The 27065-nt window shown below is 46.6% G+C and overlaps 1 protein-coding gene, 1 long non-coding RNA gene and 1 pseudogene across 3 annotated transcripts in view; all 3 read left to right on the plus strand.

Annotated features, from left to right (window-relative positions):
• The window catches only part of LOC307076354, a 110728-nt pseudogene that overhangs the window by 42778 nt on the left and 40885 nt on the right, over window positions 1–27065 (plus strand). The window contains exon 2 of the transcript XR_013812840.1: window positions 13282–13496. The product of XR_013812840.1 is annotated as an uncharacterized misc_RNA (transcript). The remainder of the gene's footprint in view (window positions 1–13281; window positions 13497–27065) is intronic.
• LOC307085094 lies at window positions 1517–7273 on the plus strand. Its single transcript, XR_013812346.1, has 3 exons — window positions 1517–5769; window positions 6986–7043; window positions 7134–7273. It is a non-coding gene; the product is annotated as an uncharacterized lncRNA (long non-coding RNA).
• LOC307084529 (myeloid cell surface antigen CD33-like) lies at window positions 23452–25119 on the plus strand (the record flags this gene model as incomplete). The annotated part of the gene is made up of 3 exons (XM_079748949.1): window positions 23452–23551; window positions 24114–24464; window positions 24830–25119. Exons 1-3 carry the CDS (start codon window positions 23506–23508, stop codon window positions 25117–25119), a joined length of 687 nt encoding a protein of 228 aa, XP_079605075.1. The 5' UTR covers window positions 23452–23505.

The following is a 27065-nucleotide window of genomic DNA, read 5'->3' on the forward strand; positions in this document are numbered from 1 at the left end:
CTATTCCAGTTTTATTGACTGGTGAACCACACCTCCTGCTGTCAGTCCGCCGCCCCCCAGGACGGCCCTCCAGGTATGGGAGAGCATATATGCACCCTCATATGTTGATCCTCCTGTGCTCTGTCCTTGGGATCCGTTGTTAAAGCTGCCCGTTCATGTAGTGCTCGCCTCTAACCACTGATAGTTTACGTGCTATTGGCTGTTCTGATGTCCAAAGTAGGTATTGGTCTGTGTGCGTCGGTTTCCTATTGATTTTTTTTTTGATGTCTTCTTCAGTCGTGTGTTGGATTTTTATGTCCAAAAAATCTATGAATCTGTCTGTTTCTTCTTCATGTGTGAACTTTATGTTGCCAGTGTGGTCAATGGAATTGAGGTGATCTGTGATTTCTTGTGTATGTCCTCTCTTCATTTGGTCCAGAATGTCGTCCACGTACCGCTTCCATAGTGTGAGCCTGTACTCCTCCGGTGCTGATGTTATTGCTTCCTTCTCCAGGTGTTCCATAAAGAAGCCACACATCATGGCTGATAGTGGATCCCCCATGGCGAAACCCTCTTTCTGCCTGTATATTTTTGTGCGGAGCTGAAAATAAGTTGAGGTGGCGATGAAGTGGAGTAATTGACTGATGTCTTGTACTGTCACATTTGTGTGTTTCTTGAGGTTTTTGTCCTTTTGTAAGCGTTGCTGTACTATTTGCAAAGTTGCTTCTACTGGTGTTTTGGTGAAGAGTGAGACGACGTCATGTGATATTAATATTTCGTCCTCACCCACTTTGATATTTTTAAGTTATTTTGCCAGCTCTTTTGAGTTTTTGCAATGTTGTTCCGTTTGACCTAGTAATGGTTTTATGATTTCTGTGAGAGACTTAGATAGGTTGTATGTTACAGACCCGATGCTGTCCACAATCGGGCGTCTTCTGATGAAGACGGAAGTATATCCGTCGAAACATGTCAAGGTAAAGGAAATAACATCTACCAATATGTGTCTGTGATATAAGAAAAATATAAAGAGTTATAAGCAGTTAGTCATATCATTTTCATTATTTAACCAACCTCTTAGTGGTTTTTCAGCAATATATTTCCTTAGGTCTGTGTGCTCTGTTGTCATTGCAATATTATGGTTGTGGGCTTTTTCTCAGTGTGAATCCTGAGTAGTGTTGATAGCGAACCGCAGCAAACCAAACCATGAATCTCACTGACCCCGTCTCTATGGATTATTATGTTACTGAAGTTCTGTCCAGAGGTTCTTCTGTCGGAGAACCGTCGGAGAACCGTGTCACCTGAGGAATATAGACTCTAACTCAAAGGGTTCTTTGTAATTTACCTCTACTTATTATTGAATTATTTATAACATACATTTAGAGCTGAGGTCAAAGCTTTATTATTTGATATAAAATATTTGTATGTGAGATGATACATTATGAACTTGTCACGTTACCTGCAGTGATTGTATTGGCTGTATTTCCTGTCACTTTTGGTTCAAGGCTTTTGATTGGCTGAAGGCCTCTTGATTGTTTTCCTCCCTCTGGTAGAACATGATTGTCCAATCACCACCGGATGTGTTAAGGGGGTGTGGCCTATATGACATGTAGGGCATATTTCTTCTTGCTAATCTTGAAGAAGGCTTGAGGGCCGAAACATATTCCAAATTAAAGAGAAATACATACGGAGCCGGAGTGGGCAACACTTTCTTTCTAATGCTAAACTGAAGTTCTGAAACAAACAATATGTTACTGTGTGTGTGTGTGTGTGTGTGTGTGTGTGTGTGTGTGTGTGTGTGTCCTCCACCATCTGGCTGATAATGATTACATCTAGGTGCCACTAGAGGGCAGAATGAGACAGCAAACCAACACACACATGTCGTACGTACAGCAAACACAGGGCAGTTGATAAAATAATTAGTTATACTAGCATCCACGCTAGTAAACTGCTTGTATTATACTAAGTATCAAACAGAGAGAGAGTTTGTGTGAGTTTATGGGCGTGAACAGCTGAAATGAGATCAGCTGTTTGGACGTCGTTGCGGTTTTCTATTCCAGTTTTATTGACTGGTGAACCACACCTCCTGCTGTCAGTCCGCCGCCCCCCAGGACGGCCCTCCAGGTATGGGAGAGCATATATGCACCCTCATATGTTGATCCTCCTGTGCTCTGTCCTTGGGATCCGTTGTTAAAGCTGCCCGTTCATGTAGTGCTCGCCTCTAACCACTGATAGTTTACGTGCTATTGGCTGTTCTGATGTCCAAAGTAGGTATTGGTCTGTGTGCGTCGGTTTCCTATTGATTTTTATTTTGATGTCTTCTTCAGTCGTGTGTTGGATTTTTATGTCCAAAAAATCTATGAATCTGTCTGTTTCTTCTTCATGTGTGAACTTTATGTTGCCAGTGTGGTCAATGGAATTGAGGTGATCTGTGATTTCTTGTGTATGTCCTCTCTTCATTTGGTCCAGAATGTCGTCCACGTACCGCTTCCATAGTGTGAGCCTGTACTCCTCCGGTGCTGATGTTATTGCTTCCTTCTCCAGGTGTTCCATAAAGAAGCCACACATCATGGCTGATAGTGGATCCCCCATGGCGAAACCCTCTTTCTGCCTGTATATTTTTGTGCGGAGCTGAAAATAAGTTGAGGTGGCGATGAAGTGGAGTAATTGACTGATGTCTTGTACTGTCACATTTGTGTGTTTCTTGAGGTTTTTGTCCTATTGTAGGCGTTGCTGTACTATTTGCAAAGTTGCTTCTACTGGTGTTTTGGTGAAGAGTGAGAAGACGTCATGTGATATTAATATTTCGTCCTCACCCACTTTGATATTTTTAAGTTATTTTGCCAGCTCTTTTGAGTTTTTGCAATGTTGTTCCGTTTGACCTAGTAATGGTTTTATGATTTCTGTGAGAGACTTAGATAGGTTGTATGTTACAGACCCGATGCTGTCCACAATCGGGCGTCTTCTGATGAAGACGGAAGTATATCCATCGAAACATGTCAAGGTAAAGAAAATAACATCTACCAATATGTGTCTGTGATATAAGAAAAATATAAAGAGTTATAAGCAGTTAGTCATATCATTTTCATTATTTAACCAACCTCTTAGTGGTTTTTCAGCAATATATTTCCTTAGGTCTGTGTGCTCTGTTGTCATTGCAGTATTATGGTTGTGGAATTGAGGTGATCTGTGATTTCTTGTGTATGTCCTCTCTTCATTTGGTCCAGAATGTCGTCCACGTACCGCTTCCATAGTGTGAGCCTGTACTCCTCCGGTGCTGATGTTATTGCTTCCTTCTCCAGGTGTTCCATAAAGAAGCCACACATCATGGCTGATAGTGGATCCCCCATGGCGAAACCCTCTTTCTGCCTGTATATTTTTGTGCGGAGCTGAAAATAAGTTGAGGTGGCGATGAAGTGGAGTAATTGACTGATGTCTTGTACTGTCACATTTGTGTGTTTCTTGAGGTTTTTGTCCTTTTGTAAGCGTTGCTGTACTATTTGCAAAGTTGCTTCTACTGGTGTTTTGGTGAAGAGTGAGACGACGTCATGTGATATTAATATTTCGTCCTCACCCACTTTGATATTTTTAAGTTATTTTGCCAGCTCTTTTGAGTTTTTGCAATGTTGTTCCGTTTGACCTAGTAATGGTTTTATGATTTCTGTGAGAGACTTAGATAGGTTGTATGTTACAGACCCGATGCTGTCCACAATCGGGCGTCTTCTGATGAAGACGGAAGTATATCCGTCGAAACATGTCAAGGTAAAGGAAATAACATCTACCAATATGTGTCTGTGATATAAGAAAAATATAAAGAGTTATAAGCAGTTAGTCATATCATTTTCATTATTTAACCAACCTCTTAGTGGTTTTTCAGCAATATATTTCCTTAGGTCTGTGTGCTCTGTTGTCATTGCAATATTATGGTTGTGGGCTTTTTCTCAGTGTGAATCCTGAGTAGTGTTGATAGCGAACCGCAGCAAACCAAACCATGAATCTCACTGACCCCGTCTCTATGGATTATTATGTTACTGAAGTTCTGTCCAGAGGTTCTTCTGTCGGAGAACCGTCGGAGAACCGTGTCACCTGAGGAATATAGACTCTAACTCAAAGGGTTCTTTGTAATTTACCTCTATTTATTATTGAATTATTTATAACATACATTTAGAGCTGAGGTCAAAGCTTTATTATTTGATATAAAATATTTGTATGTGAGATGATACATTATGAACTTGTCACGTTACCTGCAGTGATTGTATTGGCTATATTTCCTGTCACTTTTGGTTCAAGGCTTTTGATTGGCTGAAGGCCTCTTGATTGTTTTCCTCCCTCTGGTAGAACATGATTGTCCAATCACCACCGGATGTGTTAAGGGGGTGTGGCCTATATGACATGTAGGGCATATTTCTTCTTGCTAATCTTGAAGAAGGCTTGAGGGCCGAAACATATTCCAAATTAAAGAGAAATACATACGGAGCCGGAGTGGGCAACACTTTCTTTCTAATGCTAAACTGAAGTTCTGAAACAAACAATATGTTACTGTGTGTGTGTGTGTGTGTGTGTGTGTGTGTGTGTGTGTGTGTGTGTGTGTCCTCCACCATCTGGCTGATAATGATTACATCTAGGTGCCACTAGAGGGCAGAATGAGACAGCAAACCAACACACACATGTCGTACGTACAGCAAACACAGGGCAGTTGATAAAATAATTAGTTATACTAGCATCCACGCTAGTAAACTGCTTGTATTATACTAAGTATCAAACAGAGAGAGAGTTTGTGTGAGTTTATGGGCGTGAACAGCTGAAATGAGATCAGCTGTTTGGACGTCGTTGCGGTTTTCTATTCCAGTTTTATTGACTGGTGAACCACACCTCCTGCTGTCAGTCCGCCGCCCCCCAGGACGGCCCTCCAGGTATGGGAGAGCATATATGCACCCTCATATGTTGATCCTCCTGTGCTCTGTCCTTGGGATCCGTTGTTAAAGCTGCCCATTCATGTAGTGCTCGCCTCTAACCACTGATAGTTTACGTGCTATTGGCTGTTCTGATGTCCAAAGTAGGTATTGGTCTGTGTGCGTCGGTTTCCTATTGATTTTTATTTTGATGTCTTCTTCAGTCGTGTGTTGGATTTTTATGTCCAAAAAATCTATGAATCTGTCTGTTTCTTCTTCATGTGTGAACTTTATGTTGCCAGTGTGGTCAATGGAATTGAGGTGATCTGTGATTTCTTGTGTATGTCCTCTCTTCATTTGGTCCAGAATGTCGTCCACGTACCGCTTCCATAGTGTGAGCCTGTACTCCTCCGGTGCTGATGTTATTGCTTCCTTCTCCAGGTGTTCCATAAAGAAGCCACACATCATGGCTGATAGTGGATCCCCCATGGCGAAACCCTCTTTCTGCCTGTATATTTTTGTGCGGAGCTGAAAATAAGTTGAGGTGGCGATGAAGTGGAGTAATTGACTGATGTCTTGTACTGTCACATTTGTGTGTTTCTTGAGGTTTTTGTCCTTTTGTAGGCGTTGCTGTACTATTTGCAAAGTTGCTTCTACTGGTGTTTTGGTGAAGAGTGAGACGACATCATGTGATATTAATATTTCGTCCTTACCCACTTTGATATTTTTAAGTTATTTTGCCAGCTCTTTTGAGTTTTTGCAATGTTGTTCCGTCTGACCTAGTAATGGTTTTATGATTTCTGTGAGAGACTTAGATAGGTTGTATGTTACAGACCCGATGCTCTCCACAATCGGGCGTCTTCTGATGAAGACGGAAGTATATCCGTCGAAACATGTCAAGGTAAAGAAAATAACATCTACCAATATGTGTCTGTGATATAAGAAAAATATAAAGAGTTATAAGCAGTTAGTCATATCATTTTCATTATTTAACCAACCTCTTAGTGGTTTTTCAGCAATATATTTCCTTAGGTCTGTGTGCTCTGTTGTCATTGCAATATTATGGTTGTGGGCTTTTTCTCAGTGTGAATCCTGAGTTGTGTTGATAGCGAACGGCAGCAAACCAAACCATGAATCTCACTGACCCCGTCTCTATGGATTATTATGTTACTGAAGTTCTGTCCAGAGGTTCTTCTGTCGGAGAACCGTCGGAGAACCGTGTCACCTGAGGAATATAGACTCTAACTCAAAGGGTTCTTTGTAATTTACCTCTATTTATTATTGAATTATTTATAACATACATTTAGAGCTGAGGTCAATCCTTTATTATTTGATATAAAATATTTGTATGTGAGATGATACATTATGAACTTGTCACGTTACCTGCAGTGATTGTATTGGCTATATTTCCTGTCACTTTTGGTTCAAGGCTTTTGATTGGCTGAAGGCCTCTTGATTGTTTTCCTCCCTCTGGTAGAACATGATTGTCCAATCACCACCGGATGTGTTAAGGGGGTGTGGCCTATATGACATGTAGGGCATATTTCTTCTTGCTAATCTTGAAGAAGGCTTGAGGGCCGAAACATATTCCAAATTAAAGAGAAATACATACGGAGCCGGAGTGGGCAACACTTTCTTTCCAATGCTATACTGAAGTTCTGAAACAAACAATATGTTACTGTGTGTGTGTGTGTGTGTGTGTGTGTGTGTGTGTGTGTGTGTGTGTGTGTGTGTGTGTGTGTGTGTGTGTCCTCCACCATCTGGCTGATAAAGATTACATCTAGGTGCCACTAGAGGGCAAAATGGGACAGCAAACCAACACACACATGTCGTGCGTACAACAAACACAGGGCAGTTGATAAAATAATTAGTTATACTAGCATCCACGCTAGTAAACTGCTTGTATTATACTAAGTATCAAACAGAGAGAGAGTTTGTGTGAGTTTATGGGCGTGAACAGCTGAAATGAGATCAGCTGTTTGGACGCCGCTGCGGTTTTCTATTCCAGTTAGGCTATAGATATATAGACCATTATAAAGGAGGTTGTATTTCGTTCAGTAATAACATGCAAACCAGGCCACTTTGTGATAAGGGATTCGTTTGTTCTTCTGCTGTAGAGTTTCGTTTCCCAGGGAGTCGGGATCCGGACGTGGTTCCACTTTCGGTTCTTCTGTAGTGAGTGTTACATAATTCACCTACAGTATTTGGTTATGTGTTGTTCTTTACACTGTGTTAGGCATGTCTTTTACTGTCTCTGTGTTTCAGGGATCGCTGTCCCTTTAAGGATTACGAGCTTCTCATGACGCGGAGCCCGATGCGGCATATGTTCTCTTGCAGCACGTTTTGATTCCGGTTTTCAAAAACTAAATAAACGAGTCACACAACTGTGTGCTCAACGTGCGAAATTGTATCCTTCATTTAATGCAATTTCCACACTGGTGACCCCGACGTTAGTCTGCTGGACGTATCCAGGGACACGACACGACCGACACGACCATGACCGCGAACGCTGTTACTCTCAAGCTCCCCGAATTCTGGGAATCGTCGGCGTCGGCATGGTTCGCCCAGACCGAAGCGCAGTTCGCGTTGCGGGAGATCACCGCGGATACGACGTGGTACTACTACGTTGTGTCAGCTCTTGGAAATTCGACAGCATCCAGAGTGGTGAGCCTCCTTAAAAATCCTCCGGCAAGGGAGAAGTATGCGGCACTCAAAGCCCACCTGTTAAAGACATTTGAACTGTCGGACGCTGAGAGAGCCAGCAGGCTTTTCTCACTTCAAGGGCTCGGCGACAGCAAACCGTCTGAGCTCATGGACCGTATGCTGGATCTAATGGGTGAGCACGAACCCGATTTTCTTTTTGTTCAGCTTTTCCTGCGTCAGCTGCCTTCCCAAGTGAGGGCTGCTTTGGCCAACACCATGATCACTGACTGTCGGAGGCTGGCTGAGGAGGCTGATCAATTTTTCCTGGCGGGTCAAGGGCACTGTGTGGCCGCGATTTTTCCCGCGCACATCGCTCCTGTGACACTGGACGACTCCACGCTCATCGCTGCCACCACTTCTCGTCGGCAGCTGTCTTCTGACCCCCAGCAGTCTTCAGGCCCGCAGCAGTCTTCAGGCATGTGTTTCTACCATGCAAAGTTTGGACTGAAGGCTCTTAAATGCCGTCCGCCATGCAGTTACGGCGGGTTGGGAAACACCAGGGCCGGCGCTCGGTAGTGGCCATGAGCGTCGGCCGTGCTGGCAGGCTGCTTTTCATCCGCGACAGCATCTCCGGACGGCGATTCCTGTGCGACACGGGAGCACAGAGGAGCGTCCTTCCTGCTTCCCGTTTGGACATGGTGACCGATGGCCACGGCCCCCCTATGGAAGCTGCTAATGGTAGCCCCATCCGTACCTATGGAAGGAGGTATATTGAGTTGTGTTTCGGAGGCCACCGGTTTGGCTGGGACTTTATTACAGCAAAGGTCTCCGTTCCCCTCCTCGGCGCCGATTTTTTGTGTGCGCATGGACTGTTGGTGGATGTAAAGAACCGCCGTTTGATTGACGCCGTCACGTTTTGTTCCTATGCGTGCACGCTCAGCGGGGCTGACTCCATACGACTGTCTAGCATGCTCTGCACCTCAGATGACTTCCACCATCTACTTGCCGGTTTCCCAGCCCTCACTCAGCCTACTTTCTCTGCGTCTGCCGTGAAGCATGGTGTGGAGCACCATCTCGCCACTACTGGTCCACCCGTCTACGCCCGTGCTCGGCGCCTCGACCCAACCAAGCTTGCCGTTGTGAAGGCTGAGTTTGCGAACATGGAGCGCCTGGGTATAGTCCGCCGGTCCGACAGCCCGTGGGCCTCACCCCTCCACATAGTCCCCAAACCCGGCGGCGGCTGGCGCCCGTGTGGCGACTACCGGCGGCTAAATGAGGCAACGACGCCTGACCGGTACCCAGTGCCGAATATTCAGGATTTTTCGGCCCACCTGGCTGGTATGGTGATTTTTTCCAAGGTGGACCTTGTCCGGGGATATCATCAGGTGCCTGTACACTCACTGGACGTTCCCAAAACAGCAGTGATCACGCCGTTTGGTCTGTTTGAGTTCCTGCGGATGCCGTTTGGCCTTAAAAACGCAGCTCAATCTTTTCAACGCCTCATGGACTCTGTTTTGCGGGAGCTGCCTTTTCTTTTTGTGTACTTGGATGACATCCTAGTGGCGAGCATGTCCAAATCCCAGCACCTGGCGCACCTCCGGACGCTTTTTGAGCGGCTCAGCCAACATGGGCTAATTGTCAACCCCGCCAAGTGCCAGTTTGGTCTCTCCACCATCGATTTCCTGGGACACAGAGTCACTAAGGACGGTGCAGCCCCTCTCCCATCAAAGGTGGAGGCGGTCGCACAGTTCCCACGCCCGCTCACTGTCAAGTCCCTGCAGGAGTTCCTCGGCATGGTGAATTTTTACCACCGTTTCATCCCTCAAGCCGCCCAGCTCATGCGACCCTTGCATGAGGCCTTGCAAGGTAAGCCCAAGCACGCTGTAGAGTGGACTGAGGGCAGGGACAAGGCTTTTGTTGCCACTAAGGCAGCCCTGGCGACCGCCACCATGCTGGCACACCCTTCTCCCACAGCCTCCATCACCATCACCTCGGATGCCTCGGACAACGCTGTCGGTGCCGTCTACGAGCAGTGGGTGGGCGGGGCCTGGCAGCCACTTGCCTTCTTCAGCCGTCAGTTGCGTCCCAACGAGCAGAAGTACAGCACTTTCGACCGGGAGCTGCTTGGTCTCTACCTCGCCATCAGACACTTTCGTTCCCTGTTGGAGGGTCGACACTTCACCGCTTTTGTCGACCACAAGCCGCTGACTTTCGCCATGGCCAAGGTGGCTGAGCCGTGGTCCGCCCGCCAGCAACGTCATCTGTCCTACTTTTCCGAGTTCACCACGGATTTACAACACGTTGCCGGTAAGGACAACCAGGTGGCGGACTGCCTGTCACGGGCTGTGGTAGGAGCAGTCCATCTTGGTTTGGATTACAACCGCATTGCAGCGGACCAGACCACAGACCCAGACGTGCAACTCCTGAGGACCTCGACAACAGGGCTGAAAATAGAGGATGTGGTTTTTAGCGATGCCGGCAACACGCTCCTGTGTGACGTCTCCACAGGCAGTCCTCGCCCAATCATTCCCACGGGATGGAGATGAAAAGTTTTTGATGCCATCCATGGTCTTTCCCACCCAGGTTCGAAAGCGTCACAGAGATTGGTTGCGGCTAAGTTTGTTTGGCACGGCCTCAAGAAGGACGTTAGGGACTGGGCTAACACCTGTCTTGAGTGCCAGCGGGCCAAAGTGCACCGCCACACTAATGCCCCGTTGGAGTTGTTCCCGGTGCCGGAGAGACGGTTTGACCATGTGAACGTGGATCTGGTCGGCCCTCTGCCCTCCTCTCACGGTTTCACCTACCTGTTGACCATGGTTGACAGGACCACCCGTTGGCCTGAGGCTGTGCCACTGACGTCGCTAGCGTCGGTCGAAATGACACGGGCGTTTATCAGCACCTGGGTTGCCCGTTTCGGCACTCCTTCCGACATATCCTCTGACCGGGGCGCGCAGTTTACTTCTGAGCTGTGGAACTCTGTCGCACAGAGCCTCGGAGTGAAACTCCACCACACGACCGCATATCACCCACAGGCTAACGGACTCTGTGAGCGATTTCATAGGTCGATGAAGGCTGCTCTTCGTGCCAGCCTCAAAGACAGCAACTGGGTCGACAAGCTCCCATGGGTACTGCTTGGCATCAGGACTGCACCAAAGGAAGACCTACAGTCCTCCTCCGCAGAGCTTGTGTATGGCCAGCCGCTGCGGGTTCCAGGGGATTTCGGCCCTGGCACCACCGTTCCTTGGTCTGCCACTCTCCAGCGGTCCACGCTACTGGACAATGCAAGGCTTTTCGCACCTGTCCCCACTTCCCGTCACGGCCTCCCTCAGTCGCACATCCCCGCTGGGCTTCGGACGGCTGACTACGTTTTCATTCGCCACGACGCCCACAGGGGACCGTTACGCCCCCCCTACGAGGGCCCTTTCCGGGTTTTGGAGACGGGGGACAAACATTTTGTGGTGGACATGGGCGGCAGGCCGGAGCGACTCGCCATTGACCGCCTCAAGCCAGCTCACTTGGACGTGGCCAGGCCCATTGAATTGGCTCAGCCCCCACGACGCGGACGACCTCCAGCTCTGCCCCTGCCCCCTGCTCCCCTCCCTCCCGGGACTCCCACACTCCAGGCCTCATACCTGTGTCATGGCGGGACACCTGCCACAGTTGTGGCTCCTCGACCTCCTGTACGACGCAGCCGTTGTGGCCGGTTAATACGCCCGCCCCCGCGATGACTGTTTTGTTTTTGTTTTCTCCTGATGGTGAATTCTGGGGGGACATGTGTAGTGAGTGTTACATAATTCACCTACAGTATTTGGTTATGTGTTGTTCTTTACACTGTGTTAGGCATGTCTTTTACTGTCTCTGTGTTTCAGGGATCGCTGTCCCTTTAAGGATTACGAGCTTCTCATGACGCGGAGCCCGATGCGGCATATGTTCTCTTGCAGCACGTTTTGATTCCGGTTTTCAAAAACTAAATAAACGAGTCACACAACTGTGTGCTCAACGTGCGAAATTGTATCCTTCATTTAATGCAATTTCCACACTTCTCCAGTTCTCAATAAAAAAAGTAAAATCTTTTTAAAGGGAAGACGTAACGATTATGAATATTATAAAGAAGGACGTACTATAGGCTATGCGTTAAAGGCATATAGCGTCCCAGAAGTTTAACTTTAAAATTCAAGAGCTACTATTTAAATGTCATTTGTTTGAGAAGGTAGAGCCATCCGAGAGGGAAATGCGCTGTGATCTGTGTCGTATGGTGCTTTGGTGGACAAATACGTGCAATATTTAAAATGGTCGGAAAACTCGTAGCCTAGTCCATAAAGTGGTCTGACCCATGCAGGCACGGCGTTAGTGGTGGGCCTGACGGAACTAGGACCATCCACTGTTCAACAGGCCCACCCAAAACTGTTCTTGAAAAAATATATCTATATTCTGTAATGCTTTATTTTTGCAATGCGGCATTCTTTGTTGATTTTGATGCTTGATCCGATTTGCGTTAAAGGGCTGTTATCTTCGTGGATGACCGTGAAATCGCGGAAGGCTATAGTTATTATCTCGTAGTAGACTAGGCTACAATTGAATGCATCTTCTTTGTATAATAAGCCAAGCTGAGTCTGTTGCTAATGATACCGAGATATTGTTGAAAACTTAAAACAATCAAACAGAATTCTGAAATAGTCGGCCTCATGTTATACGAGCATAACTAAACTATGTGGGAAATATTCGATTCCTGACCACTTTTACAGTCCATAGGCCTTGGATGTATAGAGTGACGCGCTAAAGCACAGCCATGTATGGTGCGTAATGGAGATTCCAAAGCGCTCTCTCTGGTCAGTAGCAAGAGACGTCTTTACACTCCCGGACCCTACACACTGGCGGTTTCCTTTTTATGTAAATGCAATCAGACGCTCCGCGGTACAAGAGGGGCTGCGGGGAGAGGAGTTGCTGCGTTATCTCTACAACAGAGACAATAACGCAGCGATATCAACATGAGCAGTTCTAACTGGAGAGACAGTGAAATCCACGAGCTGCTGACCATCATGGGAGAGAAGGTGATGCAGTCGCATTTAACAAAGACGTTGAAAGATGGTGCGATCTACGAGAAAGACGCAGAGGAACGTTCTTTCGTGCCAAGCCGTGACCGAACCGGCTTGGCAGTGTAAAAAGGCCTAAGGAGCGATCGCGGATAGGTCCTTCCTATGCACCGAAACTTTTTACAATGCAATAAAATATTTAAAGAGCATCAAGCTATTATGCACACATAATATAACAGTATATTAGTCAGTCATTTGTATTAGGTTAAACAAGGATTTGATAACGTTTATAATTTAAGGACCACCCACAATTGGTCTGGCCCATCCACAACTGGAGTCCTGGCGCCGTGCCTGGTCTGACCACGGGACTCAATCATTGATTGGAAACCGAAACTTAAAGAGAACTGCGAAGCCACTCCCAGGGTGTGTGTGTTTGTGTGTGGTTGTGGGTGTATTTTTTATGTGCCTTGGAGTGTGTATAAAGGAGCTGGGATCAGTCATCATAGACGCTAGAATGTATCCAGTCATAGGTAGAGTTAGAGCTTGACCTATGAGCCACCATGGGGGTAGATGACCTGTGCTCGCTGCTGGAGGACTACAGCCAGATCTACCAGGATATCCGCTTCAGGGACAGCAAGCTAGTGGTGGACGGCACTAACCTAGCCTACGACCTGTACTACAGGTCCAACCTGGATCAGAACCACGGCTGGGAGTACCTGCCCTACCAGGTCTTCACGACTCTGGCCGACTGTGGAATCAAACCGTACGTGGTGATGGACGGAGGCTCGGGCAACAGCGACATCAAACTGGACACCCTCATGGACCGGGCCAGAGGGAAGGTCTGGAGTGCCCAGGGCGCCGCTCTGAAGGGCAGGAGGGCGGACATCCTCCCCCCCATTTCCACGACAGTATTCGAACAGACGCTGAACAACATGAAGGTGCCGCTGGCCAGGTGCTTTGGAGAGGCAGACTGCCAGCTGGCTGACCTGGCCAGTGACTTGTGCTGCCCGCTGCTGTCCGGAGACATTGGCTTCTACATCTACAACCTTCCTTGGGGGCTTCTGCACCTAGATCACTTCCATTGGGACTCAGTTAAAAAGAGTCCGACCAGGAGTTACATCCCCTGCAAGCGATACACCACGTCCAGCTTCTGCACCTTCTTCAACGTCAACCGCCAGCTGCTGCCCGTCTTCGCTTCGCTGGCCGGGAACGACTACGTTAACATCAGAGAAATTAACTGGGAGCAAAATGTTCTTGCAGGAAGACAGAGAGCGATAGAGTTGTCTCAGACCGCCTGCCTTGAGGGACTCCTGAGGCGGATGAGAGGCTTCCAGACGATTGAAGACACCTTGACAGCAGCGATGGATCTCATGCCCAACATGAGTCAACAGGTGCAGACGGAGGTGCAGACGGAGGTGCAGAAGTCCACGCTGGAGTACCGGCTCCCCAGCTCCTCTCTGCGGGGGTTCTTCAGTGAGCGAACCGTTCCGCCGCTGCCCGCTGAGATGTTAATCTGCGTCCCCGACTGGGTCCGCACGCCCCTGGCCAAAGGAGAGCTGGGGGCTGACATTCTGGACCTGTTGGTGCACAAGAGGAAGATATTGCCAACCCAGGTGGAGCACAGCGAGCTACAGAGCTCCAACCTCACCTCGCGGCCCATCCGGAAGGTGTTGTACGGGCTGCTGCTGGGCCAGAGGGGGGGTGAGGTGGAGGAGGTGGATCGGGTCGGTACGAAGCCTGCCAATGTCAAGGTGCAACCGCTGGTCCACAGAGCTGCTAAGACTCTGAGGCTGGACTCTCTGAACCAGGTAGGCCTACAGATTCATTCAGCTGGCTGATAGGTGGATGATAGATAGACAAGAGATCGACCAAAGATGGATAACAGATTGATATCAGATTGATTATAGCAGCAGCAACTAGTAAGAAGAAGGCTTACATGTCAGCAGCAACTTTAAAAGATCAGTCCAACTTCAATGAATTCTTCGCGATAGTTAAGTTTAATTGACTGTTACATTTTTTCAGGGGGGATTTCCATCTAAATGCATTACGTTTTTCAATTGATATGCTTGATCTCTCGAGACAACTCTTTCCACCAAAATCGGCCCTCCGTCTGTTGATGTGTATCCCGGAGTCAGTTGAAACACCCCCAGAGATTGCTTGGCACTTCACCATTAACAACCTTATTAATGGTCCCATGGCATCAAAATGCCATAATTCCCTTTATGAGGTTTTCTAACATTGAAATGAGTTCCCCTAGCCTGCCTATGGTCCCCCAGCAGCTAGAAATGGTGTTAGGTGTAAAACGAGCACTAGGTATCCTGCTCTGCCTTTGATAAGACAAAGCTCAGACGCGCCGATTTGGAATTTTCCCCATATGTCGTCATACAGGGGCTTGCTACCTCCCCTTTCACTGCTCTGCCCGCCCAGAGAATTTGGCCCGCCAATGAGACAATGAGCTGTGACCGTGCGAGCGCCACGTGTGTGTGTGTGAATGAATACACACACTGTAACACAAGTGTTGAACACTTCTTTGTTATTTAGACAACCGTTCTGCTGTTGGGATTATGGCGCATAACATGTCGGGTTCTCTGACGTCTCTGGTATTTCCACAAGGAGACTCGTCGTGGGAGTTATCTCAGCCATGGTTGAGAAGGAATTGGGAGGGAAAGGAACTTTGGCTTTGACTCCCTGAAATACATGGGCCGCGGCATGGAAGAGAAAGGGATTGATGCCCGCGTTTGTCTCCTGCCAGAGCCCCGCCGCCCGCTGCCGAAGCACCGCCGCCGCGAGGCACCACCGCCGCGAGGCACCACCGCCACGAGGCACCACCGCCACGAGGCACCACCGCCGCGAGGCACCACCGCCGCGAGGCACCACCGCCGCGAGGCACCACCGCCACGAGGCACCACCGCCACGAGGCACCACCGCCGCGAGGCACCACCGCCGCGAGGCACCACCGCCGCGAGGCACCACCGCCACGGGGCACCACCGCCGCGAGGCACCACCGCCACGGGGCACCACCGCCGCGAGGCACCACCGCCACGAGGCACCACCGCCACGAGGCACCACCGCCACGAGGCACCACCGCCACGAGGCGGCAGTGCCTCTGCGCTGCCGATGCGGTGGCCTCTCGGCAGCGGGCAGCGGGGCTCTGCCGGGTGACAATTACGGTCAACAATCGTGGGCAACATCCCCTTTCTCCTCCATGTCGCGGTTCATTCTACTTCAGATTGATGTGGATGTGGAAGACCCAGAGACACCGGAGAACCCGACGCAGTTGTTTGAGATTCATAATATCGTCTGGAGGCGCACAGAGCTTTTGGCGCTGATAATATGTATTATATTATACAGACATCTATGTATAATATAATATTATTTAGATATAGAGCTCAAGGACTCCGGAGCACCCGGAGTCTTCTAGAATATTTACAGAACAAGGCCAAAAGCTGTGTGCGCCTCCGGATAATATTATGATCCGAGCCATTGCGATACATCCAATGTAAACACGAGCGCATGGTACCGTGGCCGTAATCTGCTCAGGGTCACACCCCCACCCTCCACCTTGACCCGCCTCTAAAAAACGGCACGTCGGTGGAAAGCTCATTGTCGGACTGGCTCGTAGTGGCTGTAATTCTGCACCAAGGCTGAATTTCTTGAACGTCTTCAAGCACTGTATTAGGGGCCCACTAACACCTACATGAAATAATTCATAAAGAAGCATGCCATGGGACCTTTAACTTGCCGTATCTTAACCAGGTTGACTGTCTTCCACATTGAGACCAATTCAATTCTCAAAGTGGGAGGGTAGTAGGTGTATGCATGCTGCAAGTCTCATAAATCATCTGCATTATGTAATAAACAGCAGGTGTTGATCCTATAGAAGGAGTGATCTGAGGCAAACCCTCTAAAAGTGGTGTTCTTGGTTATCCTTTGAAAGGACATGTGGTTTGTTCCCGCTTTCCAGGCAGACCACGCTGTGAGGCTGCAGGTGTGTCTGGAGACGCTGGGCGTGGAGGAAGAGACGCTGGAGGGAGTTCCGGCTCACCTGCGCCTCCCAGTGGCTGTGACCTGCTACTGGCTGAGGAGGGCCAGCCCTGAGCGGACGGTCCTCAAAGCTCTGCTGATGGTCATGGTCCAAGGAGAACTGAACCGACGGACCATGACCGTCGGTTCAGGGCTATATCTTGTTTATAGGTCAGCTTTTGAATTCACACGCTTTATTGAGGGGTGATATCTGGGGGTCACAGAGATACAACTATCATGAAGACATTTAGTTTCAGCTAATTCTGCTCAGTTGGGCGTGGAGGAAGAGACGCTGGAGGGAGTTCCGGCTCCCCTGCGCCTCCCAGTGGCTGTGACCTGCTACTGGCTGAGGAGGGCCAGCCCTGAGTCGACGCTCCTTGAAGCTCTGCTGATGGTCATGGTCCAAGGAGAACTGAACCGACGGAAGGGATTGACAACAGGTAGGTAGCACATGTGGTGCCAAGTAACCTCCCTCACTCACTCATTCCCTTAATCACTCGCTCAATTTGTGTGACCGTTTGTGTGTGTGAGTGTGTGTGTGTGTGTGTGTATTTGTGTGTGTGTGTGTTAGGGTTAGCAATGGCAGGCCTGCCTGAAGGACGCCTCCCAGCTCAACCTGTTGCTCTGCAAGCCCCTCCCTGAACCCCACTTTGCCGCCCAGACAGTACTGTTTCCATAGCAACACCATCACCCAGACAGTACTGTTTCCATAGCAACGCAATCTCACCCAGGATGAGGATGAGGAGGAGCTGGGCTGGGCTGAAGGTCTGGATCAGGGCTCAGATTGGCCTACGATGTCGGTTAGAACAAGCTACTGAACCAAAGACAGGAAGGACATGCAGTCCGCCCAATGGGTCTAACTTTTTTGCCAAAGGCAGTGAGCTAGTCCCTTGGTTTGAGGAAGTTATCTGAAGGGAGGGATGTTTTATTTTGATTGGATCCTTTCAAAATGTAGCTTCTCTCTTCGTTGTTGCTCCAAATTGCCCACCCTACCTTAACTCTGTTTCTATCAAAGAAGGAGGAAACACAAAAAGAAGAACCAGAGAATCAACAAACCTAAGAACCAGAGAATCAACCAACGAAGACACAAACCACAAGGCATAAATATAACTGAGCAGAGTCACTGTTGATCCTTATCACCAGAAGTCCCGCCCTCTCTGCCCATTGGCCAACCCATGAACTCAGACGGAGAGCGAGAGATAATGTGGGATAAGCTCAGCAGCTCACCAACATTCATAGTTCCCTTTCTTCAGAGAACATCTCGTAAACTAACGTCCACAGTATCTTGTTTATAGGTCAGCTTTTGAATTCACACGCTTTGTTGAGGGGTGATATCTGGGGGTCACAGAGATACAACTATCATGAAGACATTTAGTTTCAGCTAATTCTGCTCAGTTGTTGTAATTTAAACATGTTCAATGTTCACGTTACCCTGTCGTGTTGACTAATAATGGCTGATCAATAATCCATATACACTCGAGATATTCCAACTGTGACCGATGTTGGCCGACTACATTGTGGCCCATCGTGCATCCCTATCTTCTAGTCTCTAATTTTGATGAATCCTCCTTTTTATGAAGTTATCCCGGATCTAAAACAAGACATAAAGGTTGTTAAATAGAATAACAGATAGTCAAACTCAACTTCAAATCATGGTTTTTATGATCGGGTCCAAGCTGTAGATCAATCCAGAGCAAAGGGACTACTTCTATGAAACACGTTGATAATGGGACAATAGGGACGTTCTACTGGGTCAATATAAACTGAACTGTTCATTGGATGTCACGTCAATGAGAGGGAGAAGGGCTGCTATATATGGATTTTAAAGCATTGTGAAGTGAGGGTAATGGCTATTGCAGAGAATATCTAAAAGGAGGAAGTTTAATGTGAGACTACCGCCACCATCCCCTGCAGCTTCACCCTCCCCCTTGTCGACGTAAAGGAAGGCGTAGTCATTTTGCCAGTGAAGTGGGTAGAGTGGGGCCCTGATTACCTGCCCTGCCACCTCACCACGGCCAACGTGTACGGCAGCAGCAACGTCCTGGCTGACAGCAGCTTCCTGTACCTGGGAGACCTCGTCAGGAACTGCACCTTGAAGGTCATCAAGACGTTGAAACAGGACGCAAAGAGATACTACTTTCACTTCAAGACCAACATCGATGGGTACACCGGACAGCTAGGACAGTCACAGTCACTAGTAAGTGTTACTTCTAGTACCGTAACTAGTTAATGTTACTTATGGTACTGTCCCTAGTGTTCTGGTACTGACACATTATGACAGGACGTCTCACTCCCCTTCACCTCTCTCTCCCTCTCACTCTCCTTACCTCTCTCCCTCCCTCTCTCTTACTCCCCTTCACCTCTCTCGCTCTCTCCCTCTCACTCCTTCAACTCTCTCTCCCGCCCTTTCGCTCCCATTCAACTCTCTCTCTCTCCCTCTCTTCCTCCCTCTCACTCTCAATCTGACACAGCTCAATCTGTTTGGTCGTTTTTTTATAGTACCTCCAATGTTTTTGTGTGTCATGTAAATGAGAGATGGAGAAGTGCAGATATGGTCTTTAAAGTGATGTGAACTGAGGTTAGTGGCTATTGCGGAGAATATCTAAAAGGAGGAAATACAATTTGATGACAATGCCTGTACCCTTTCACAATCAGCCAATCACCCCAGGAACTGGAACACCTGGATCTAACAACTTCATGATGAAGAGCTAATGGTACTGGTCTCTCTGCACTGGTATTGTCTCTCTGCACTGGTAAGGTCTCTCTGCACTGGTACGGTCTCTCTGCACTCATAGGGTCTCTCTGTTCTACCTGGGATAACCAGTGCAAAGAACACACACTATCCGTGTGATTAACACACACGGATAGACAGACATTGTTCAGGCACACATTCACACACACTCACATACACCCACACACACCCGCACACACACACATACATACACAATACACAATACAGACATTCATACATATACATATATATTTATGAACACACACACACACCTGTGGTCAAACCTCCTGCTCTCAGTATTCACTTCCTAACTGTTTCCTGAAGACTGGTTTCAGCACAAGGTCCCCTTCCTTATGGTCTATTAATATTAACTCTCTCTCTCTCTGTCTTCTATTTCTGTACCTCTCCTCACCTCTCCCTCCCTCTCTCTCACTCTTTACCTCTCTCCCTTCCTCTCACTCTTTACCCCTCTCTCTCCCTCCCTCTCACCCCCATTCACCTCTCTCTCTCCCTCTCTTTCACTCCCCCTCTCACTCTCTTCACCTCTCTCCCTCCCTCTCACTCCCTCTCTCTCACTCCCCTTCACCTCTCTCTCTTTCTCACTGTTCAGCCAAACATCTTTAACCACATGGAAAGTGAACTGAGTGTTTATGTACTTGAACACTTTAAGATGACTTAACCCGTAACCAACATGGGTCAACCCTTCCTCACCTCAAAACTCTGACAACTTCCTGAGAACATCCTCTGACTTTGACACTTTGTGGTTTATAGCTCCTTGTTGAGCGCACACTCTTTGTGGTTGATGTCTTATCTGTTGAGCGCACACACTTTATTGAGTTGTGATATATAGGGTCTCTGATATATAACTACTATGAAAAATGATTCTTACAGCTCATTTTGTCCCCTTTGGTCGATTTTTATAGTAACACCATTGTTGATTGTATATCATGTAAATGAGAGAGAGAGAAGTGCAGATATATATGGACTTTAAAGCATTGTAAACTGAGGTTAGTGGTTATTGCAGAGAATATCTTAAAAGAGGAAGTAAGATGTGAAGACTATTACTGTAGCCTTTCACAATCACCCCAGGAACTGGAACACCTGGATCGTGTCCTCCAACTTCATGATGAAGAGCTAATGGTACTGGTGTCTCTGCACTGGTAAGGTATCTCTGTACTGGTACGGTCTCTCTGCACTGATTCGGTCTCTCTGGTCTACATGGGATTACCAGTGCAAAGAACACACACTATCCGTGTGATTAACACACATGGATAAACAGACATCGGTCACACACACACACATACACCCCCCCCCCACACACACACACACACACACACACACACATACACACACACACACACACACACAATACAAAATACAGACATTCATACATATACAGTATATACATATTTACGAACACACCAGAGATGGAAATTAACTTTTTTGCCCACCAGCCACTGTGGCAGGTAGACTTAAAAATCTACCAGCCACTCATCTTTTTTAACAGCCACTTTTTATACGCTATATTTTTTTTTTCATTTATGTGGACATTTTAAACAATATAATAGTAGCAATAGATAAGAAAAGTGTTTTTCATACACATCATTTTTTCCATCAGAAGTGATTTTTACTGTAAGTAGGTGCTACCAAGGAACTGAGTTGAAAATGTTACACTCTTACCGCATATGATAAACAATACGCAGGTATCTGCCATGTTAAGTCATATTTATTTCAAAGGTGTTATGACAAGTTTGGGGATAATTCATCTATACAAAGTATTTTCAATAAAAAACAAATGGACATATTAACAATAAAACAACATGGCTACACCATCATAAGTCAATAGTAACATTTGTTTTTTCAGTGCACTCTCCTTTTAATTTCTTCAATTCAACCAGATGTATAATGAAATCTGCCCCTATAATGCAACAGATGTATCCTCTCGGTATAGGAAGACTCATACTCTGCCTATGCATTCGAAATTAAACATTTGAAAACAGACCATGAAGAAACAAGAACAAGAAACAATGACTTAATAAGTGCAAGACACATTGAAAAACGTCAGAATACATTAAACTATAAATATATATATATATATATATATATATATATATATATATATATATATAGGAACTCGTTAGCGTATCTGTTTGTGTACGTTCGCAATGCAGCCCTGCTATTGCGCATTCACAGAATGGCTTTTGTCAAAGGAATACCCGGTCAATGATGGATTTAATATGGACACAAACAAATAAACATTGGATCTTTGTATGGATTTATATGCACGTTACGGGATGAATTGATAAGCTCTTGTAAGGGCTACGATGGCACAGATGACAGCTGATTTGGAACGGAACAACAGCAAAGTAAGGAACCCCGACTTTTTTACTGTTCAATTATTAATGATGTTTTTGAACGAGTATTGGAATACTCGCTCGGAATATCCAACGAGTATTCTAAGCCTGTAAAATGCTACTCGGGACAGCCCTACCTCTTAGCACACACACTTGACATCTGTTTTGACCAGACTGACAGAAAGCAGCTGTTTGCCAAACAAGTGAGCAGATCTCTAAGGTTACCCAACATGCTCGTTTTTCGACAGCAACAAACTATTGCATTAGGCCTAATAGAAAATAAAAAATTAACTTACGTGCAGTGCCATTCAAAGTCTTGAAATGGCCTTCCCTTTTTAGAAATTGCGTGTGCATTTCGAAATAGTGGGGTTGTTTTATAGCTGGGCTGTTCTGAGGCTAACGAGCGGCCTCATCGCTGTCGTGGTGTCGGCCGCTGATTTCCCCTTGGCAATTTTCAAAACGTGAAGGTGACTTTTTGAGGACTCGTGGTCCTTCATGGCTTCCAATTTTAGGTTTTGTGTCCCACTCACAAAACTATTGGACCTGTGGCCATCCGACGCATGTTTACGACAGAGAGCACAGAACATTGTCTGGCTCGTCCCGTCAAACACCAGCCGGTCACGGTGTTGCCCACTGTCCGATGTTCACCATCTCTTATTAAAAATATACCGAATGTTGATAATGGCATATTATCTCTATGGTTACCGGTATATTATCCCGGATGTTGACAGTCGCAGTTCAGCAAAAGAGGCGTAGAAGAAGAAGGGGGCCGGATGTTGACAGTAATGGTTGTGGAGCTGTGCAGCGCCGTATGACGAATGTATTAAATATGCAAATTTGAACGGACCTGACTGGAAAGTATTACCCGACACAGTGGCGGGTGAAGTGACACAATTCACCCGCCACCAAGGGCGTAGGAACCGGGGGGGACGGAGGGGACGTGTCCCCTCCAATATCGGAGACAGGCGCATTTGTCCCACCTAAAAATTATAACTGATCTGTCAGGTTTCCGATATGTGTCCCCCCCAATGTTAAGCTCATTCCTACGCCACCATACAAATCCACCCGCAAATGACGTGTGGTGGACGTTAATTTCCATCCCTGGAACACACACACACCTGTGGTCAAACCTCCTGCTCTCGGCCTTTGCGTCTGAACTGTTTCCTGAAGACTGGTGTCGGCACAATGTCCACCCTCTTATGGTCTATTAATATTAACTCTCTCTCTGTCTTCTATCTCTGTACCTCTCTTCATCTCTCTCCCTCTCACCTAATCCCCTTCACCTCTCTCACTCCCCTTCACCCTCCCTCTCACTCTCTTCACCTCTCTCCCTCTCTCTCTCCCTCTCTCACTCCTCTTCACCTCTCTCTCTCTTTCTCATTGTTCAACCAAACTGAAATGAGTGTGTATGTACTTCAAAAAAACCCAACGACTTCCTGAGAACATCCACTGACTTTCACACTGTGGTTTATAGCTCCTTTGTTGAGCGCACACTCTTTGTGGTGATGTCTCATCTGTTGAGCGCACACACTTTATTGAGATGTTATATCTAGGGTCTCTGATAAATAACCACTTTAAAAAATGATTCTTACAGCTCATTTTGTCCCATTTGGTCGTTTTTTATAGTAAGACCATTGTTGATTGTATGTCATGTCAATGAGAGAGGGAGATGGAAAGCTATATATGGTATTTAAAGCATTGTGAAGGGAGGTTATTGGCTATTGCAGAGAATATCTAAAAGGAGGAAGCTACATGTGAAGACTATTACTGTAGCCTTTCACAATCAGCCAATCAGCCCTCCCCCTGTCCAAGTGGCGTTAACAACCAGACACAGAGAGGCAGCTACGGAGCAGATGAAGATGAATCCATGGACCCTCTCTGTGCTCCTGCTGCTAGCTGGTAAGCTGTAATGCTTCTTCTGTTTACTACCGGGAACGTGTCCGTACACAAACTGGATCCAGCTGGCCTATTGGCTCAACCTAGAGCTCTTTTTAGAGACTAATGGGACCTCAACTCTACCACTAGACACAGACAAAGAATGACACTTTGATTAGTTTATTGTTCCATATGTTGTCCTAATAATAATAGCAGTGAAGATAATGATAATGCATTGTTTTCTTAATGGGCCTCACCAAAAAAGCTTTCATAACAAAAGAAAAAAACTTGATATCTAGTAGTCTGAAGTTTGACACGATATATAATATAATTTACAATGCTTTATGACATGATATCAAATATTATATAATATGATATCAAATATTATATAATATGATATAAAACTAAACACATTACAATATCAACGTCACACCCTGACCTTCTCAGAGCGTCTTCACCATCAACCAGTCGCTCTCATTCTCACCATGACGGTGAAAAGCTCACCTTGGAGAGAGCATGACCTCATGTGAGACCCTCCCTTAGAACCGGGCTCCCTGTTGTGACCCCGACTGTCTGCTTCCTCCAGGGCCGCTGGGGGCGGACCCTGGCTGGCACGTGGAGTACCCTGACTCCTTCTGCGTGGTGGAGGGCTCCACCGCCACCATCCCCTGCAGCTTCACCCACCCCGCAGGGCTCCGGGTGGAGCGGGTTGTCTGGTGCCCCAATCACAAGATCTGCCAAGACCCCACGCCCAACGTGTACGACAGCAGCACCGTCCGGGCCGACAGCAGGTTCCTGTACCTGGGGGACCTCGTCAGGAACTGCACCTTAAAGATCATCAAGACGGTGAAACAGGACGCTGCAACGTACCGCTTCCGCTTCGAGACCAACGGCGATAAGTACACCGGACAGAAAGGAGTCAGAGTCACCGTCACTAGTAAGTGTTACTTCTGGTACTAGTTTGTTTTACATCTAGTATTGTTACTAGAATCGGTGTTACCTCTACTACCGTCCCATTATAATAGGACTATAGGAAGAGACTAGACTTGGTTCCCATTGGGGAGGGATTAGTAGCTTCCTGTAGTCAACCTTGACCAAGATGTCCTCACCCACCTGCTCCTCATGAGATGTTTCTGGATGTCCTGGAAGACGCTTTGGATCAAATGCATTTTAGGATTCCTTGTATCTGCAAACTGACAGTGGTAAATAGTCAATGATCAGTGATGACCACTGCAACTGAAGGGTAAATGCTGTCATTCTGTCCAGTGGTAAAGAACGTCTGTCTCACTGTGCCTTCAACAGATGGAGAGGATGTGAAGGTCAGAAGCTCCGTCACTGACAATGTGGTGAAAGAGGGCGGTCAGGTCACACTCACCTGTACCTCAGCCTGCTCCTTCCACCAATTGGACGTCCACTGGTACAGAAATGGCCACGCCCTATCAGAGACAGGCCCCGCCCTCCACTTCAGCTATCTGACCAATGACGACGCAGGGGATTACACCTGCTCTCTGGACTCCAGCAGACAGAAAACCTCTGCGCCTTGGTGTCTTTTGGTGGGGGAAGATGAAGGTGAGCCCCTCTGTGTTCCCTAATGCACCTGAGGGTGGTCCCTCATCTAATGTAAGATAGTGTATTATAGTCTGACATGATCTAATCTAATATAGTGTATGATAGTCTGACATTATCTAATATAGTCTATTATAGTCCGACATCATTTGATTTATTAAAGTCTATTATGTCTAACATTATCTAATCTAATATAGCCTATTATAGTCTAACATTATATTATCTTATAAAGTATATTATAGTCTAACATTATCCAATTGAATATTTAACATTTACTCGCCGAAGGCTCTGTGAATAGTGGGGAATAGCCCCCGAGACCGAAGTTTGAGGTGGCTGTTCCCCACTATTCACGGAGCCTGAGGTGAATAATTGTTTTGTTGTATACTACACGTGAACACTCCAAAAAATAAACAAGATAACCCTTTTTGTCGGGATTTATTTGTTTTTATTAGCGGCATATTTGCTTTTTATTAGCGTGACGAGACGACCATCACACGCGTTGAAAACAATATCCAGAGTTTGAGATCTCAATCATGGGATATTGCCCAAAATCCCGAGATAGCGAACTATTAAAATTGCGCCATATTAGGAGGTTCACGTTTAGCATATACTAAAGCCTATTATAGTGTGACATTATGCAATCTAATATAGTATATTATAGTCTAAAATAATCTAATCTAATATAGTATATTATAATCTAAAATAATCTAATCTTATATAGTCTATTATAGTCTGACATTATCTAAAAAATATCCCCGTAGAGTATACTTCTTTGTGGTTGCATTACCAGCAGCCATAGATGCAACATTGTAGCCAGTGAAAACCGCAAAATTCTGACGTGTCCATATATGGGCAGATTTAGAATAGTTTGTTGCAAAATGTTGCAAATTCAACATCGGTATTCTTTCTTCTCTATGCATAGCGCCAGGGCCGCTGACAGGTTTGGCTGGGCCCGGGACAAAATTCTCTCAATGGGCCCCCCCCCCCCCCCCAAAAAAAAAAACGACACACACCTCTACTTTCTCAGTCCCTACCCTACCCTTAAATGACGGAAATTCAAAAAAATACTCATTACTCAACAAACAATTTATTTGAACATTTTAACATTAACTTTGTATGCAACTATTTAGGTGTGAAATGCCATGCGCCGGACTTTTGTGGTGGCAAAGTCATCAATGAGGTCATTGAAGTCCAGCTTCTTTGCAAGCTTGTGCTCTATGGAAAGCATTGCCAGCCCGTTGAGCCTCTCCTGTGACATCTTTGAGCGCAAGTAGTTTTTTATTAGCTTCAATTTGCTGAAGGCTCGCTCACCTCCAGCCACAGTCACAGGCATGGACAGGAAGATCCTGAGCAAAATGCAGAGGTCCCCATAAATGCTCTGAAGCCCCATTTCGTATATGGCATTCAAAAGATCCAGGGATCCAAGATTTTCTTTGAATGTTGCACTGTATATTTTTTTAATGTGCAGGATTTGGTCTTGAATGGACTCCGTCAGGTCACTCTTGTACTTTTCAGTGAGATTTTTGCAGGCTTCCTTGATGCTGTCCTCCGGCATCTCCCTGAACTTCCAGAGGACACAGAACTCACTGCAGATCTGCTGCATGGACTGAAATCTTGTTTCTAAGTGGGACATTATACTGTCCATTGCAGCATTAAACACTTTGTCCCGAAAGAGGTCCTCTGGGCTTTGCACCTCTGTCTCTGTCTGTTGTTCATCAAAAAAGCGTTTCCTCTTTCGAGTCTTCACTTCAATCTTGGCACTGATGCCCATGTCAGTGGCAACAGCAGTTGCCTCTTTCAAAAAATTGTTGCAAGAGGAACGCAATAATGCAATCTCCCCCTCCAACTCTTTAATTTTAGCTGCTTGGACATCCAATGAGATTGTTGAGGACTGACTTATAATGTTCCTGTCCTCGATACATTGTAGCACCTTCGTCCAAAATGTGAGGAGCAAGACAGCATTAAAGGATTG

This window comes from Pollachius pollachius (assembly GCF_949987615.1).
Source record: "Pollachius pollachius genome assembly, chromosome: 1".
In the NCBI taxonomy this organism is placed as follows: domain Eukaryota; kingdom Metazoa; phylum Chordata; class Actinopteri; order Gadiformes; family Gadidae; genus Pollachius; species Pollachius pollachius.